Source organism: Beta vulgaris, chromosome 1 (assembly GCF_026745355.1).
Source record: "Beta vulgaris subsp. vulgaris cultivar EL10 chromosome 1, EL10.2, whole genome shotgun sequence".
NCBI lineage: Eukaryota > Viridiplantae > Streptophyta > Magnoliopsida > Caryophyllales > Amaranthaceae > Beta > Beta vulgaris.
Genome location: NC_079202.1, coordinates 8,456,826 through 8,474,431, shown reverse-complemented (window position 1 = coordinate 8,474,431; position 17,606 = coordinate 8,456,826). Strand labels below are relative to the sequence as shown.

Sequence of the window (17,606 nt, the reverse complement as noted above, 5' to 3'; positions counted from 1 at the left end):
ACCATCTTCACACCCCAACACCATCCCACCTTCATGCTGTCACCATATAACGTTTTTTTTTTTTTTAAAAAAAAAAAAAAGAGGGAGGCGTCTGCGATGGACGCCCCACCACCGGGGTAGGCGTCCATGGCAGATGCTCCACCATAGGAAGAGGCACCTGCCATGGACGCTTACTTTGGTGGTGGGGCGTCCATGTCAGGCGCCTGTGTATTTTTTTGAGAATAAAACACTACAGGCGCCTACCATAGACGCCCCACCACCGGGGTAGGCGTCCATGGCAGGCGCCTCTTCCTGTGATGGAGCGCCTGCCATAGACGCCTACCTCGGTGGTGGGGCGTCCATCGCATACGCCTCCCTCTTTCTTTCTTTTTTTTTTTTATAGAAAAATCGCTATAAGGTAGAAGGTGGGGTGGTGATGGCGTGAAGGTGGGGAGGTGATGTGAAGAATACAAAAATTGTTAATGCTGGCGGCTGCCATTGTTGAAGGAGTTATATGGTGATGGGTCACTGCAAGCATAACTCCGTTAAAGGTTTAATTTGTGACGGTGGAACTTTGTCATGCCCATTTGTTTAATTCTCAAGGGGAAAAGTACTCTTATGTATGGTGGTAGTGATGGGGTGAAGGTGGTGGTGGACCGGTGGTGTGGAAGAAGAAGGACAAGGGGAATTGAGGGAAGGGCGAAAAGTGAGAAAAAAATGAAAAGTAATAAAGTATTTTATACGTATTTAGGGCGTTACTAGGAAATTATAGGACGTCATTTAGCAGTATAGTAATAAAAGGGGAGATACTTGTCCGATCTTTTTCAGTGTAGATGGATCACTATCCACTGCACTCCATCTTCCCCTCATTCTATCTTCTCTATTCTTTACATTTCCTTCCATGAATAAGATCCAAACGAAATGTTAACTTTTTTCTTTATTTAATAAAAATTTGAAAATACTAATATGATAAAATTCATGGCCTAATTGGACCGGCCCAATTAATACCAAGGCCCGGCCCATCCCAGTCCAGTTGCTTAATCTCTGAGCCTAGGGCCCAACTCCACAAATCTCATAAATACAAAAAAAAGGGCCCAAATAAAAAATGAGCCAATTCTCCCACGAGGTAATTTGCTATTTTGCTGTGCATCTGCTACTAGACTTATTTGAGTTGTTGCTACTCTACTACTATCATCGCCGTCAATTTGCAGTTGACAAAAACAATGACAGAAACTCTAAAAACACTGGATTCTGTCCCTCAATTGCAACATAATAATGAAGAAGAAGAATTGAAGAGATTGCTTCTTCCAGATCTTTCCAATCTCCCCCTCTCTCCTCCTTCTGCTGTTGAAACCAACTTCGTCCGTTATTTCGCCCTTGGTAACCTTTTTTTCACATATTTTATATTTCCAATTTATGATCTTTCTGGTATACTGTGTATTTGGGAATTGGTTTATATGTTACAAATTAAGCGACTTTATTTTGTTGGGTTGTTAATTTTGGTTGATATTTGTTGCATTCAGATTTTATGAAACCAGGGCACGATCAATATGTGTATCGTCATGCTAATGGGTATGATTTTCTTTTTTACATTATAATATGAATCGTTTAATTATTTATACTGCAATGCTTTTATGTAGTTATTCTTAGTTCCTCTGTTCTAAAATAAATAAAACATAGAGGAGGTACCCGGGGACTAAGAAAAGGAGAGATAGGGAGAACTAAGGCTCCGTTTGGTTGGTCGGGCGTAAAACATTTTCAGTGTAAAATGCTTTTCACATAAAAATAATTTACAATGGAAAACACAATTCTAAAATTAGTTTTTCGTTGTTTGGTTCTATGTAAGAAAAAAAAGAAAGTAAGGAGGTAGGGAGAGGAGTGTAAATGAGAGAGATAAGAAAAATGAAGGAAAACAGAGGGAATACGGTTTTTCATCATTGGAAGAGCGATTGTACTCCGAGGGAAAATAGTTTTACACTCCTTTGCAAACGAAATAATGTAAAATTGAAAATAGAGGAAAACAAGTTTCTAGGAAAACGTTTTACGCCCTATCAAATGGAGCCTAAATGTAAATAAAGGTACCTTTTATTTATTGTAAAACAGGCTGAAATGGTAGATGTTTCATTTATTTTAGAATGGATGCAGTATAATTTCATTATTCTTTCATGTACTTATTGTCTATTGACCAAATGATTAGAGTGTTCTTCCAGTGAGAAAAGAAGATATATAAGTTTTGGCCTGCTCAAGATGGAATTTTTTTATTATTTGGGTTAACTGAATCGAACATGCATCATCGAAACTTGTCAATCATCTTTTATTGTTTTTGGAAGAATTGTGTTAATGTTTTTATAGCATTGAGTTAAATCTTATGTGTTTTTTTTATTTATTTTGTGTACAATGCAGTTTGTGTGTAGTTGGTTTGGCACTAACCCATGTAGCTCTTCAAGGTGAAGGAGGTGTTACCTCTGTAGATTTTAATGTTGGGAAGTCGGACCGTAGCGAGTTTAAGGTTACAGGGAAGCGCAAGAAGGTAATGAAATTAGCTTGTGTTTTTTGCTTTATATACTCTTTAAATATCAGAGGTGTTGTTTCAATGTACTGTATTAGTTAGCAAAGGGGCACGAGGGTCCGAGGACATTTATCAGAGTTTGTCCGTTGCTACTCAATCAAAGAGCTTAGTAGTTTTCCTCTCTTTGCACTTTCAACAAGGGCTCAGAAGAATGTAGTGGAATATATAGCTAAAGATTGTAAATCATTATCGGGGATTAAGTCATGATTAGTTGTCGAAAATTAATAACTGAATTGATGTGCGGACTCTTTATTTCATCTCGAATATTGGACACTTGACAGCTGAAACTCTGAGTGCATATGGAATTGATAAAATGTGCTAGCTGGCTATTTATATATGTATAAGAAAGGAAGTAGGCCTTGTGAATGTGTCATTAAATTTGTACTTTCAGAATGTTTCGAATATGATTTTGTGATCCTTACCTAAGGCTGACACTTGATCCAAGCATTAGGTCCCAACTCTCATGGATTTTGAAATCCAAAGATGTCTAACAAAACAAAAGTTTCACTAGATCACTTTGCCAATTCAGGTGTACCTCATAGAACTATGTTTATATAAGATTCTGTCTCTATATATTCGTGGAAGCATAGCTGAATTTAAGAACAGCTTTAAATAGTTGCAATCTTCAGCATAGTATCTTACACTGCTTAATTCCTGCAGAAATCTAAAATAGTTTTTTACAAATTGCGATGGAAGTGCACATCATTGTCAAATACTTCTAGATTGAAGTGGGATATTTCTTAATTAAAAAAAAGGTCTACCTGACATCAAAGCCAAAAGGAAGTATGCTTATTTATAGAAGCTTCTAGTGTGACTTCCTTGAAGATAATTGGCTGACAATTAAGAGAGTGGAGTAAGTAGGTGGTCGAATTGTTATAACATTGTTTAGAACTGATATAGCCAGATAGACTATGTCCTCAATCAGCACAAAGTATTCCTAAAGGATCTTACCATATATAATAGTACTTATCTTTTAGTTATGCAACAATTTGGTTTTATTGAATTATTGTATGCTGGTGTCTACGCACAAAACATTTGACATGCAGCCAGAAAATCAGAAATAGTTCATCTAAGGGTTTGGTGCCCTATAGGCTCTAGCGTATATGGTGAGAGTATTCGAAGCCTACTGGTTATAAAAATGTTAATTCTTTGTTCAAATTGTGCTCCTTGTTCTAAAAGTTTCTATCTATGCTTACTTATCACTAATGCTACATTAATCATATTTGCTTTATAGGTGGTGATGATTCTATTATGTTAACGCTATAGCTTAGAAATGGGTGATTATATTACGGTAGACGAGAAAAATAGAAGATAATGGCGTCACCTAATGTATTATGTTTCTACTGTTTAGATTTTAAATTTCACTATGCCTCATTAATCATTACTTTTGCAGAATGCGCAACACTTTCACCCAAACAGTATATTGTGCAATGTCTATGCTGGTGATGCTTCTTATATAGTGAGGTAGTGATGCTCTTGGTTCATAGTCTTTTCTGCCTTCGTTTCACCTCCATCATCTAAAGATTAGGATGTCCTGAACAGGTGTTGCGTGAAAGGGTCATTGCTTGAAGTCAACAATAGACTAATCCAAAATCCAGAATTGCTCAACACATCGGTAAGAATTATTTAATATGTTTACCTATCATAGCTTCTTTATTTATGGTAAGATAGGGCGTGTCTCAGGTCCACTTTTATCAGGTGTCAGATCAATCACAGCCCTCCCCCGCACACTTCACCCCTCTCAACACTCCCCTTTCTCGAGCACTCACGGCCCGTTTGGTAGTTGGTCATAAATGATGGTAATGAGAATGAATTTATGTGTAAATTTGTGAAAAATATCATTGTTCATTCCCATGGTAATGCTAATTTATCTTAAAGTGTTCACTTTCCTTCTTGAATATTCATTCCCATCCAATACCGCCTTGTAGGTAGAAATGAGTTGTAATGAAAATTGCTTCCCCTTGGAGACAAAAGCACAAGTTTAGGGGTGAGATTGCTTGCCCATGGAGAAAAAATGTCTCCCCATGGAGATTTTAAGGGTGCTTCCTTAAAAAAATTACACTTAAAATTCATTCCCATTACCGCAATATATTAACGACTACCAAACGGGCTTTCAAACCCATGTCAAGAGACCTGCAGGTTAGTGAAAGTCCACCACTTCTCACACCTTGCCTCCTATCATATATCACTTTGATCTGTTGTGTACTACTCTGTGTTACATTTTCCTTGTGTGAATTCCGTTCTCAAATTTGCTCTGTAGATTTTTTGTTCTGTCAAGTGCACACATCTCTCATAACCCATCTTTGATTTCAAATCATCAAAACGAACACTGAACACCATCATTTGCTAACAAACAAGTGAGAGGAAAGACATACTCTATTAACAATTCAAAACTGATTGATGGAGATGATTGAGAATCCGTTGCAAATAGTGATTTATGGAACTAGACTGCGTACTTTCTGAATTAATTGGCTGTTACTTATTCAACTCCTCATCAGTCTCTCACTGTTTCAGGCTGATAGAGATGGTTTCATCGCAATTGTAATGCCAAAACCTGGAGATTGGCTGAAGATTAAGGATTCACTTGTGACTTTTGATGAATTTAAGAAATTAAGAAAGCTCGCCTGACAGTCTCTTGTTACATGAGGTATTCTCTGCCGATGGGCTGATCATAAGTTCTGAATACATGTCATTGAACTGGTCCAAGCAGCTGAGCTCGTTGTACTATCATTGTAATTGGTTCGAAGATGGTGGGAGCTTGAGGGAGGGTTCATCTATACATGCAACCCAAAGTTAAGAAGCGAATCCCTGTACTAGACATTTTGGGACCAAATATCGAATCCTCCTATGTTATATGATACGGATCTTTCGGTACTAAATCTCGAATCCTCCTATGTTGTATGATTTCATTTATGCTGTATATTCATATTGAATAATTCCAAAATTTCAATAAGAAATATAGATGTTTTTAAGCAGCTGACTTGTTTTATTTACCCCCCCCCCCTAACCCCGACGATGAGAGTAGATGAGTCTGAAAGTGCAGCACAAGCGCCAACTCTGGTCAATATTTAGATGTATTTGGCGTGGTACTCTTTTCGTATCTCAAACTGTTGCTATGGCAAATCCCTTAATCCAAGCATGTCTTAAATTGATAATTTAGACCTATATTGTATGACTATTACTATATATCAATTTTTCTTTTTGACAACAAGATAACACACAAAAACAAAGAAAACTATACAAGATACGAGATACCCATATCTTGCTTTAATGGCAAGATCATGGGCAATTTTGACTTCAGCTCTACACACCTTCATAAACTTACAAGATATGGAACAAGTACTAAGAGCAATTATATCCTGCACCAAGCTAGCTATATCCATCTACCGATATTGATGATCGATGACTCGCAAGAGCAAATCCGAAGCTGAGCATACAACAACCTCACTAAACCCCTTTTGCTTAGCTTCCACCAACCCTTTGAGCATGGCATAACCTTCAGTCTCCAAAGCAGAAACAGCTACAGCCCTTCCATTCCATGGAAAATCATTTTCCCCACTACAAAGACAGCCTACCCAATGGCAGCTTTCGGAAAGCCTTCAATTCTCTTCTTCCATGCTCCGAAAACACGAATGATACATTTGTACCCATAATTCACTTGAGAAGTAACATGAATTTCCTCCACTCTTCTCACTTGCTGCTTAAGATTTCCAAGATTTAATTCACCCATTCTCCACTCTTGTTCCCAAATTAGATGCTCCACTTTGAATAAGATTTCCTTTGGATTAACTTTAGAACGTTTTAAAGCAACTTCATTCTGGTGCAACCATTGCGGATTAATAAAAATATGTATTATGTGGGGTCGAAATAAAATTTCTAGTTTTTAGTGGGCTCAAACAATTAGTTTTACAAGAAAATTTTCAAAAAGTATCAAAATCTATAAGGAAAATTTTCAAAATTTCTAGATATAAGTGGGGTCAACTGACCCCACTAGTACTAACATGCATCCGCCCCTGGCAACCAGATAGCCCAAAAAACAGCTATCAAACTATGACTCGGACTATTGTTATCTGAATCAAATTTCCATAAACCATAGATAGAAGAGAGTTAATTATCCATGAGCAGATATCAATGGTTGCATCATTTGTGACATTTATCCCAAATTTGAACATTTCCAAATCCTTCTCACAATTTCAGTCTCGAAAAAGATGTTTCTCTGTTTCCCTATGGTGACACACAAATAACAATCTTCCGATACCTGAATATTACTATATATCATCACAAATAACAGATAACTATATATGCTAGTTGCTGCAAAGGCAGGATCTGAATCACTTATAAGGTGTTACATCACAAAACTTGTGTTAGATGCATAAAAAAATTGAGCCGTGTATAATTTGTATTATATGTCTTGAAACAAAATTGAAACATAATAAAAAGCCAAGAGATGGATATCGTATGTGTATTTACACCCTACATTGATTTACGGTGCTGCCTATATCATCCAACTAAGTACTAACTATATTCCACTTTAACCTATCTATGTTAAAACATATATCTTGAATTATTTTGTTTTCCTAAGATCTATCAATAAATTAAAAGTCATGCAATACATCTTGCTAGCTTGGTCCAGAATTAACTAACTGTTACAAATTACATATACTATCAATAATCAATGTAAGAATTCCTTCCTGACGAATTGAAATGTCTCTGGAAGAGATTACCTCAGGTATTGAAAGGGGCCAATATCTCTTCAGTAACTAATCTCCTTGATCTGTTTATAGTTAAAAAGCACAAGTAAATATGTTGTTCAAGCTCTTCCAATTGTTCTACAAAACCTTGTTGATGCATTTGAATATTCCTTAAAGCTTCCCTGATAACTTGATGACTCTTCCCATTTCTGACACACATGGCCGCGATTTCTCTCTTATGTTCAACCTCATCATGCAGGCGTGTGACAAGCCTCCCCACGGTGTCAAAGTCATTGATGAAGATATACATTCCCTTAGCCGCGACATCTAGCTGTGATCCTAGGTGTTTAAGGAAGTTTGCCTTGAGCGATCCTCCACCCTTTACTTTCTTCATCACACCCATAGAAAGTGGCAATAATAACCCTGGTGCTCCTAGAATACCTACCATGCTATGCATTGCTAGGGCTAGTAAAGCAATAGCAAGCACCGAGTAGGTGATCACAAAGCCATAGCCAGCCGCCTTCTTGTAAAATCGCGTAAATTTCTCCTTTCGCTTGATTCTTCTCTTCCTGTTTGTTAATTTTCGGAGTAAATGGGAATATTTGTCATGGATCTTACGAAAATCAACCGTCCCATTTATGATATTTGATAAAGGGTTGTTTAAGCTTGCAAATGAAGCTAATTCTTGGAGTAGTATTATTTTATGGCATGTGAATCTACTAAAATAATCTCCTTCTCCTTCTCCTTCTCCATCTTCCATTCCTCCTCCTTCAGATAAGTTGATCACCTTCTCGAGGAGGCGGTGGTTAGACCGAGTTTTATGGATACCTCTTAAGAGCAACTCACATATATTGCAGGCTTCAAGGCTTGCATCAAAGTAGTCATTAAGTAGGGTTTGAAGATTTGAGGATTTTATTATATCGATCACAGCCTCTTGCCGTGGTTCTAGGAGAAAATCTGAGAGATGATGCATGTAGAAAGGAACTGGGGATGATGATGAATTATATTTATAGGAAGAAGAAGAAGAATATGAAACATATGAAGATGAAGATGATGATGATGAACGAGAATAACATTGTTGGTTATTATCATCTAAAGCTTGAACTTTGCTCCATATTTCCATATAAGATTTGGTCCTGAATACTTCCTTGTACTCTTCGTTTACGTTTAGCTTCCTACATAAGCTACCTTCCTTTGTTGTATCTTTCCTCTTTGAATTTCCTAACAAAAACAGAATCACAATCATATATATAATATATGAACCAACAAATTAATAAAGAAGAAATCATATGAAAAATAATTGTTAGCTGTTATTACCTTTTTTTGATGAAAATGAAGATTTGAGCTTGGACCACCATATCTTCTTGCTCTTTGAGGAAATCATGTCAATCAAAAATATATTTGATCACAATGCAAGCTCAAAAGAAGTGTATGTTTGTCAGTTAAAGAGTTAAGGTTATATCAATGGTGATTTATATTTATATGTTGAGACAAATTTATATATATAGGATTAGGTAGAGAGAGAGAGAGAGAGAGAGAGAGAGAGAGAAAGAGAATTAAGTGGAAGAGAAGAAGAAACTCGTTTGGCAGTTGTGTATAATTACAAAGCCCCACCGCTTGATGTAGTCATGTAGGTTAGGACTTACGTGTATAACACAAGTACAATTGGAGCTTCTTCAATATAGATTAAAGTTTGGCACACGTCAAGTATTTGTTTTAAGCAACATTACTGTTAATATTCAAGATGATGATATCTCTTTGTTTTAAATCAAATAATATCTAAATTGTGGTTGTTAATGATTAGAGATGGTTAATTTTGTTAATACACGAAAATTAGGGAGATTACTACATGATGTGGGTATGGGAAGGCACGTGATGTAATGAAAAAACAGTTTAATTTTGCTTACATCACTTCATATGATAAAATGATGATGATGATTAAGGGATGGTAAGGTGATTGGTTTCCAATTTCGTGGGCTCCACGACGGACAAAAATTTCCAAGGTAACTCTCGTCACTAAATAGATGAGTGACCAAGAGTTATCCTATAGCAATGTATCTTTTGGCATTATTCTACTGGAGCCGCGTGTAACACATCTATTGGTGGAACTTTGTCAAAATTATAGGATAATCAAGAAAATTACCTCTTCCCCTCAAAAAAAAAAAAAAAAATTACCTCTCAATATACAGGCATACTTCATATTTTACACACTCAGGCTCCGTTTGGTTGGGTGAAACATTTTCAGTGTAAAATGACACAATTTCAAAATTAGTTTTCCGTTGTTGGTTCCATGTAAGAAAAAATGATGACGTGAAAGGAAAATGAAAGGGATAGTAGGGAGGTACTGAAAGGAGTGTACATGATAGATAAGGAAAATGAAGGAAAATAGTTTTCCCTTCATTTGCAAAGGAAAATGGTTTTCCATCATAAAGAGAGCAATTTCACTCCAAGGGAAAATGGTTTTACACTCATTTACAAACGAAACAATGTAAAATTGAAAATAGAAGAAAAAAGTTTTCCAAGAAAATGTTTTACATTTTACCAAATGGACCCTCAGTAACAAATTTCGGCCTAGGTACCATAATGCTTTGTTCCTAGTCTTCTAAATGTTATAACCAGTAGCAACTAATGCAGCATAACACACTTGCTGCTTCTTCATACTTCAATAATTTCTTCCCCATTTCTTCCAAGCTGAATAAATACTTTCATGAGCTGAATAAACAAGTTCTAAGAAATATTGTTGTTATGTGGCTTTGGTAACACGATAACGTCTATCATACGTGTATTACTTTATCACCTATATTTTTGGTGCATGATTCTGTTTTATTCTCTTGGCTTTCTTTTGGTTTTCAATTACTTTTAGTAGTACATCTTATGTTTTTCGTTATTTGTGTGAGGCTTTTGGACAAGCTAAGGAGTTTTGTATAAGGTCTCCCTTGTAACAAAATATACTAGGCTTATATTGTACGCAATGCGTGCGTTAATTTTACAATAATGTCTTATTATCCCAACTAACACAAACGACCACTATGAGCCTTTAAATAAATAAAATGATAAATTATCCTAATCGACACATAAGACAATTATAAAAGGCAAAAAATAAAAAAAATATGAGATTGTCCTCCTTTTTTTGGGTATGTTTATGTTAATGTATGTTCTTTGAAATTGTGATTGCAGTTGGAAGTTTAGTTAGAAAGAAAATTTGAAAGTTCTTACTTTTTAATTGTTTGAAATTGGCTTATATAATAGATATATAATAGCTCATCCATTGGCTTATATATATATATATATATATATATATATATATATATTATGTATATATATATATATATATATATATATATATACACACACACACACACACACATACATATATATTATTTTACTTGAATATTTAGAAAAAAAATTACATATCATTGAAAATTTCAGAAAATAGCATTGCGAACATAATAATATTCTGGAAATTATTGTTTGATATCTCATTATACTCAATATGTTCTTATTAGATGGTTTGTTCAAGACCCTCAAACTTAAAATATTGGATCCACCTCAACCCCTAGTTGTCCCAAACCATGAAGCGAAAAAGTATACAAGTGAGAATTTAGCGTGCTATATCTACTTTGTTATTCAAATCAAAAATCACAACTTTGAAAATATTATGACTACTAACATGACAGCTTTTAACCATGATTATTAAATAATGTTTTTTTTTTATCTTATATTAAACATTAATGAAATATTTTTAGTAATAAAAAAATTATCGAGCCTGTTTGCGAGCTTTCGAGCCGAGCTTAAGGTAGCTCAAGCTTGGCTCGTTAAGTTCTCGAGCCGATCCCGAACTCGAGTCGAGCCCTCTCAAGCCAAGCTTTGACCGAGCTTTGACCGAGCCGAGCTCGAACAGTTTGCGGGCCATTCTGACTCATTAACACCCCTACCTATGAGGCTATGACACATCCTACTATTAAAGTAGAAGATTCTTAAGTCTTAACCATTATACTCTTTTCTGAGCCATTCTCAGCAGAAAAAATATAAAGACTATATCCCAGCAATCTGGACGCTGAATCACAAATGACAGACCAAAGGCTGCAATTGGTAACACCCACACACAAAAAAAAAGCTCTGGAAAAGCATGGAAGAAAACTTTGAGGGAATACAAAACATGAATGAGCACACTAATTTTCAAGTAAAAAATATTTTAAGCTAAATGATAGCCATCACGACATTCCTTCTACTGATGTTACAGGTAAATTTTCAACGGACTTTCACATTGCCACAGCCATAGTTTTACCTGGATGATAGGAGATTGTAATTAATAGTAAACATACCACATATATGAAGCTCATCAACATTATAATGTTTCCCTGGAATGTAACATTTACCCGGTTACCCCCTCACTGGTCACATTACAAAACTTTGGTGATCAAATGTAAAAATGCTGCGTAACAAAGATTGTAATTAATAGTAAACACTAATTATATTACCAAACTTTGGTCAACCAAGAATTTTCTGCCTAACAAAGGTTTTAACAAGTGTTTGAATCTATTATAGCTTCAGCTTAAAATCAAAAGAAAATTCCATCTGACTTAAAGTATACTAAGACAAAACTATGAAAAAAAATAGGTAGGTCACAGCACGATGTAGCATACTGCGGCATAAGAACACATCTTTATTATTTCAATTATACCTGTTATATAAATTTTGAGCTATACGCTTAATATTGAACATAGAATCATTACATGAACCATTGAAATAACTTAAAAACTTACAACCTGCCATAGATTTAGTGACTAGAGTAATATCATATAACAAGCTAGTACCTCTTTGCTCTTAGCAGAAAAATAGGATTTGGATGTTTTCTGCCCAAAGAGAACAGTCTTTATCAACTTCCCTGATGAATTCCCTATTAATAAAAGACCAGATGTTGAGTTGTCATAACCTGAAGCAAAAGATCCAGAATCAGCACATGAAATTGAGGGCATTGAATCAGTATTATGAATTACTTAATTTTCTATAAAAACAAATCATATTTTGTACCAATGGGTAGTGTATTTCTTCTACTAAATTTGGTTAATTGTGGTACATGGATAATCTATCATTCATCTTCGAGGTCATAGACATGTTCAAGCAAAAGGGCTCCAAATAAAAAGAGACTACACTATTAAAATTAGAATAAAAAAGATGGAAAAACAACCAATCAGGCGGTGGCAAGGACACGGGGTGGCTCAAGGGGCCAGCAACAAGAAAATCAATCACGTTATTTTTTTAGGAGTTTTTTGTCAGAAAGGACCTAATAAAATACAAGTTTTGTGGGGAAGGACCTAATAAAATTTTTTTTGTCAAAAAGGACCTAATAAAATACTTCGATGAACAGAACCACTTTATGAATTTCCGGCCAAATTTACCATTTACCGGCGTTGACCCTTTTGTTTACCCCTAGTTGACTCTTTAATGTTCAATTCCTATTTTAACTGACCCAAACAATTGAATTCTATCACTTTTCTCCAACAGCGCAATCTCATTGAAGTGAAGTATCAACTTATTCATCTTATCCTGCAACCTTCATCAAATCCAAGCTATGTTTTGCTCTTCAAGATTTTACTCTCTCAATGTTTAAGGGTTTTTGAAATTTAGGGCTCCTATTATACTTTTTCCCAAAAACGCAAATTAGGGTTCTTATTTACTGTAATTTCTCTTCTCCTCTAATTTTACGGTAATAGAAACAGAAACATTAAAATTAACTAAGGGTAAAAAAAAGGGTCAACGCCGGTAAATGGTAAATTTGGCCAGAATTCATAAAGTGGTTCCTGTTCACAATCGAAAGTATTTTATTAGTCCTTTTTGACAAAAAAATTTTATTAGGTCCTTCCCCACAAAACATGTATTTTATTAGGTCCTTTCTGACAAAAAACCCTTTTTTTAGCTGGGGAAAGGAAAATGATCATATACCAACTATATATAGTAGAAAACATATATTTGGTATTTCCTCGAGAATCATTTAAAGGGGGCTTGAGTAGTCAAGAAAAAGGATAATATGGTATTATACCCCGTATGACACTCATTTGTCAAATGGAACAAAATTTTTCTTGAATTGTTTTGCAATGACTGTAAATAAAAGTCAAAGATATCCCTATCACATATGTTGTATCTCCCAAGTTCGGTTTCAAACGTAGCCAATTTCATGGTCATTTCTAAAGTCACGGTAGAAAATGTATAATAATACTGATTTGTGAGAAAGAACATGATATGTCAATATTACATCTAATGACATATAAATAAGTCTTCTACAACCTAAAAGTGTAATGTATTTGCAAAACAACTTCATAATTAAAATAAAGGAGATTTTTGTCTTTCTATGTAAAGTGCATCATTGATGCTTTGTTTTTGGTTAAATAGTAACGATTATTCTGTATTACAATACATCGTTCAAAGTTTATTAATTTAATATGTATAGGGGTAAACTCATTTGAGTTTCGAGTAGTTATAAGCATATATTAAATCGAGTTGACGTAGAGAATCTTTTGTATGCTTTTATTGTAGTTGGTATATAAACATGCTTATTAAACAAAAAAGTTCCCGTGCAACAAAACTATATATCGCTATTTCCTGAGTCACGAGCAAAAAAGGACTTAAAATTCTTATTTGTGATAAAGAGAATAATGTGTGCAAAACAACCACAAATGTTGTTTATAAGGAAGTGTTCCAAAATGTATAATTCATACACATTTTTGTAATATTGTTAATAAACTTATATCTTACATTAGAAAATTAGTTATCTGCTATTCGTTTAATTGAAAATTTTGTCTTATTAAGCAAATCACTTCCCGTGCATTTTTGCACGGGTCCTAAAACTAGTGATACAATAAAGGCATTGCACTAGACGGTAAAAAATCTTATGTTGCATTAGATGTAATGCAAGCAACGGTTTAGCTCCTCTTGCTTTGGTCCCTTTATTGATTCATATACGTGATGAAAATAGCGTTTGGATTTTTTTCATACTTTTAAATTAAATCGAATTTGAAATATTACTAATCCTTTATGTTATGATATGATTCATCAAACATTTGATATGATTAATCAAATATAGGATATGATTCACGCACATGCCAACTGATATGAATATACCACTTAACTAATAATTTCTAATAATTGTATACAATAAAATGTTTACTATATTCAAAGTTCACTTTGTAAGTTACAAAAGTTATCGTGAATTCGTAACAGATAAAAAAAAATTAAGACATGTAACTCTCAATCAACTATGGTTAAACTTCTTAACACATAACTTGTTATTAGTCTATTGCAATGCCTTTATCGTATCATTTGATAATCAAATCTAAATTCGTTTGTTCGGTAACAGTCACATTTAAAGTTGTTTCTTCGGTAATAGTCACATTTAAACTCGTTCAATTTAACTATTATCGAATGAAAGAGTTATAAAACCCGTTACACATCTCGTAATAGTTACATTTATTTATCTTATTATAAATGTTTCAAAATAAGTAAGAATATAATATGATTGAATATTGTTATGATATGATTCAATCAATTAATACATCCCACTCTGATATGAGTTATGATAGTAATTGTATGGTTGTTGTTAAGGATATGAATTAGCGACCTTTACAATAATGATATGAAACACTTCCTAGCAACTAATTGTTACTTGTTAGCTACCAATTGTTATTTATTAGCAACTAATTGTTACTTATTAGCAACTGATTGTTCCTTGTTAGCTACTACTACTAATTTTAACTTATTAGCTACTAATCGTTAATTCTTATTCTTTGCATATGAGTTTAATATGAGTAATATGAGTTAAAATACTTAAGGTGTTACTTATTAGTTACCTTACCAATTAAGTGAAACACGTCTTAGCTACTAGTTTAATAAACTAATAACCATATAATATTAAGCGAATCAGATTGTAATTGAGTAGAATAAGATCCCTTCAAATAATAAAGCGGGTGAGTCCTATCAAAAATTCAATTACACATATCACAAACTGACTTAGTCATATTATAGCATGAAATTTATATGAGATTGTAAGTGAATCGCGTCAGTAATTGGAGCCTTTATAAATAAAATTAGTAAATCACAACATTATCATATCACAAGTTGATGGACTCATATCAAAAAGTGGTTGAATTTTGTCACAGATTGAGTGAATCATATCTTATATTTAGTGAATCATATCACAAATTGAGGGATCCTTTTTTTAAAAAATATTTAGTGAACTACAAGTTTAGTAAATGTATCATATCAATATCCAAAAAACGATTGAATCTTATCACAAGCGAGTAAAACATATCACATTATGAGTTAATCAAAACAAGAGTTAAGTACCATATGACAGATTGAGGAGTTCGTATAAAAACCTTACTAAACCATATCACATTATAATAAATTCATACCAAATCGACAAATAAGTCCAAATCTTGACAAGGGTTATTTATAAGAATTTTGGCAAAATAATATCATTGGATGTTGGTTGAAGTTTTTTGCATTATCCCAGTTAAATAATCCATATATATCGTATATAAAACTATTGGAACTAGTAAAATCTCAAATAAACTATACATATATAGTAACATAATACGTTATGTTATGATTTTTTTTAATTAACATGAAACTAATAACTTATACTATGATCCAATCTTTGATATGACTTCTATTTCGGTTGATATGATTTTCTCACAAGTTGATATGAATTTTGTCTCGGTTGATTTGATTTTCTCACAACGTGATGTAATCACCTCAGCAAACCTTATCATTATAATAAGTCATATAATAAGGAATTTGACAAAAGCAATTCATTATATTTAAGAGTCATACAATATCACTATAAGGCATACCCTGTTCTTGACATTTTATGGGTCCTAGGCGAAGCGTGAAAAATAGGTCCTATACTGTTTTTATGATTGAATATATTTCAATAAATGACAAAAAAAGATTCAACATAACATGTCTTACTAGTTACTACATAGAAAAAAAAAGTTCTAAAAAGTATTTGTTTAAAATTTATATCTTTTCGAAAAATCACTACTCCTCCATAGACGCCCACAAGCACCCAAGTATCCATAGTTTCGTAGTGCATTTCATGCGAAATATCGTGACTGTTGGCTTGCTTTGTAGATCATGCATCGTATACCTTGAATTAGATTTCTTACTCTACCAATTCCATGACTTGAACCAAATAACATGTTTTAACGGCTCGTTTGGTTAGTGGTAATGTAATATCTTGAAAATTTAAAGTTGAATTACAATTAGGGCTTAAAATTTTGTTCACTAATAATTAGGCTTGTTCTTTTGGACTTATTTTCGGTTCAGTTCGGTTCAATTTCACTCTACAATTCAGTTTCTCTTAATCCAGTTCAGCTCAGAGCAGCAATGATATACCCATACCGGGTATGTGCCAATATCATGACATTTATGTAATTTTTATGACAAAAGTAATATTAAAAAATTATAAAAAAAAATTTCATATTTTTTTTGGGGGGCTTGTTAGTTGAAATCTTAAATCATATTTGGGCTACATCAAATCATATTAGTTCGCTATAAAATCATATCCGAGCTACATCTAATCATATCAAGTAACTGATATGGGAAAAGTTGTCCCATACCGGGTATGTGACTATACTTTCTCCAGCTCAGAGAGCCTGTTCTCCCCAGCTTATTTTCAGTTCAGTTCAGTTCAGCTATAATCAGTTCAGTTCAGCTCCGATCAGTTCAGTTCAATTCCGCTCCATTCTTTTATAACCATTTTGTTAAATATTATTATTATGTTGGTATAATTTATTTTTACTAATTACTCCTATTATTATTATTATTATTATTATTTATTTTTATATTATTACTATTAAGTAATATATTATTATTATTATTATGTTGGTATAATTTATTTTTACTAATTACTCCTATTATTATTATTATTATTATTATTATTATTATTATTATTATTATTATTATTATTATTATTATTATTATTATTATTATTATTATTATTATTATTATTATTATTATTATTATTATTATTATTATTAGGAGGAACGTGGTTTAGGTCAAAGCACAAATAAATCCACGTTTTTTAGCCCATAAACCAATCAAATCGCGTCAAAACAGTTTATGATGCAATTTTCGCGGTCCAACCCAATCATTAATTATTTTTATTAATAAATATTATTATATTATTAAATCTAATTATTAAAAGAGTAATATTAATTTACTTCTAGATATTATTGTTATTATATAATCATCATTAAGTATTAATATATTAATACAAATAATATAAAATAATTATTATTAATTATCATTATTATCATTAATTATCATTATTATTATTATTAATTTATGATTATTAATACTATTTA

At 33.2% G+C, this 17,606-nt stretch overlaps 2 protein-coding genes across 3 annotated transcripts; one reads left to right on the top strand and one right to left on the bottom strand.

The window, feature by feature from the left end:
* Positions 1-1,127: 1,127 nt before the first annotated feature.
* On the top strand, positions 1,128-5,523 carry LOC104884023 (uncharacterized). 2 transcript variants are annotated; one of them, XM_057391560.1, is made up of 6 exons: positions 1,128-1,359; positions 1,503-1,551; positions 2,383-2,509; positions 3,942-4,012; positions 4,091-4,163; positions 5,047-5,184. In XM_057391560.1, the coding sequence occupies exons 1-6, from the start codon at positions 1,203-1,205 to the stop codon at positions 5,065-5,067; spliced, it is 498 nt and encodes a 165-aa protein (XP_057247543.1). In that variant the 5' UTR covers positions 1,128-1,202; the 3' UTR covers positions 5,068-5,184. The 2 variants fall into 2 exon arrangements, with proteins under 2 accessions (XP_057247543.1, XP_010666915.2); XM_010668613.4 differs by having other exon boundaries at positions 1,140-1,359; positions 5,063-5,523.
* Positions 5,524-6,917: 1,394 nt separating this feature from the next.
* On the bottom strand, positions 6,918-8,815 carry LOC104885392 (UPF0496 protein At1g20180). Its single transcript, XM_010670090.4, has 2 exons — positions 8,557-8,815; positions 6,918-8,460 (listed from the first exon to the last, which is right to left on the bottom strand). Exons 1-2 carry the CDS (start codon positions 8,621-8,623, stop codon positions 7,274-7,276), a joined length of 1,254 nt encoding a protein of 417 aa, XP_010668392.2. The 5' UTR covers positions 8,624-8,815; the 3' UTR covers positions 6,918-7,273.
* Positions 8,816-17,606: the final 8,791 nt, after the last annotated feature.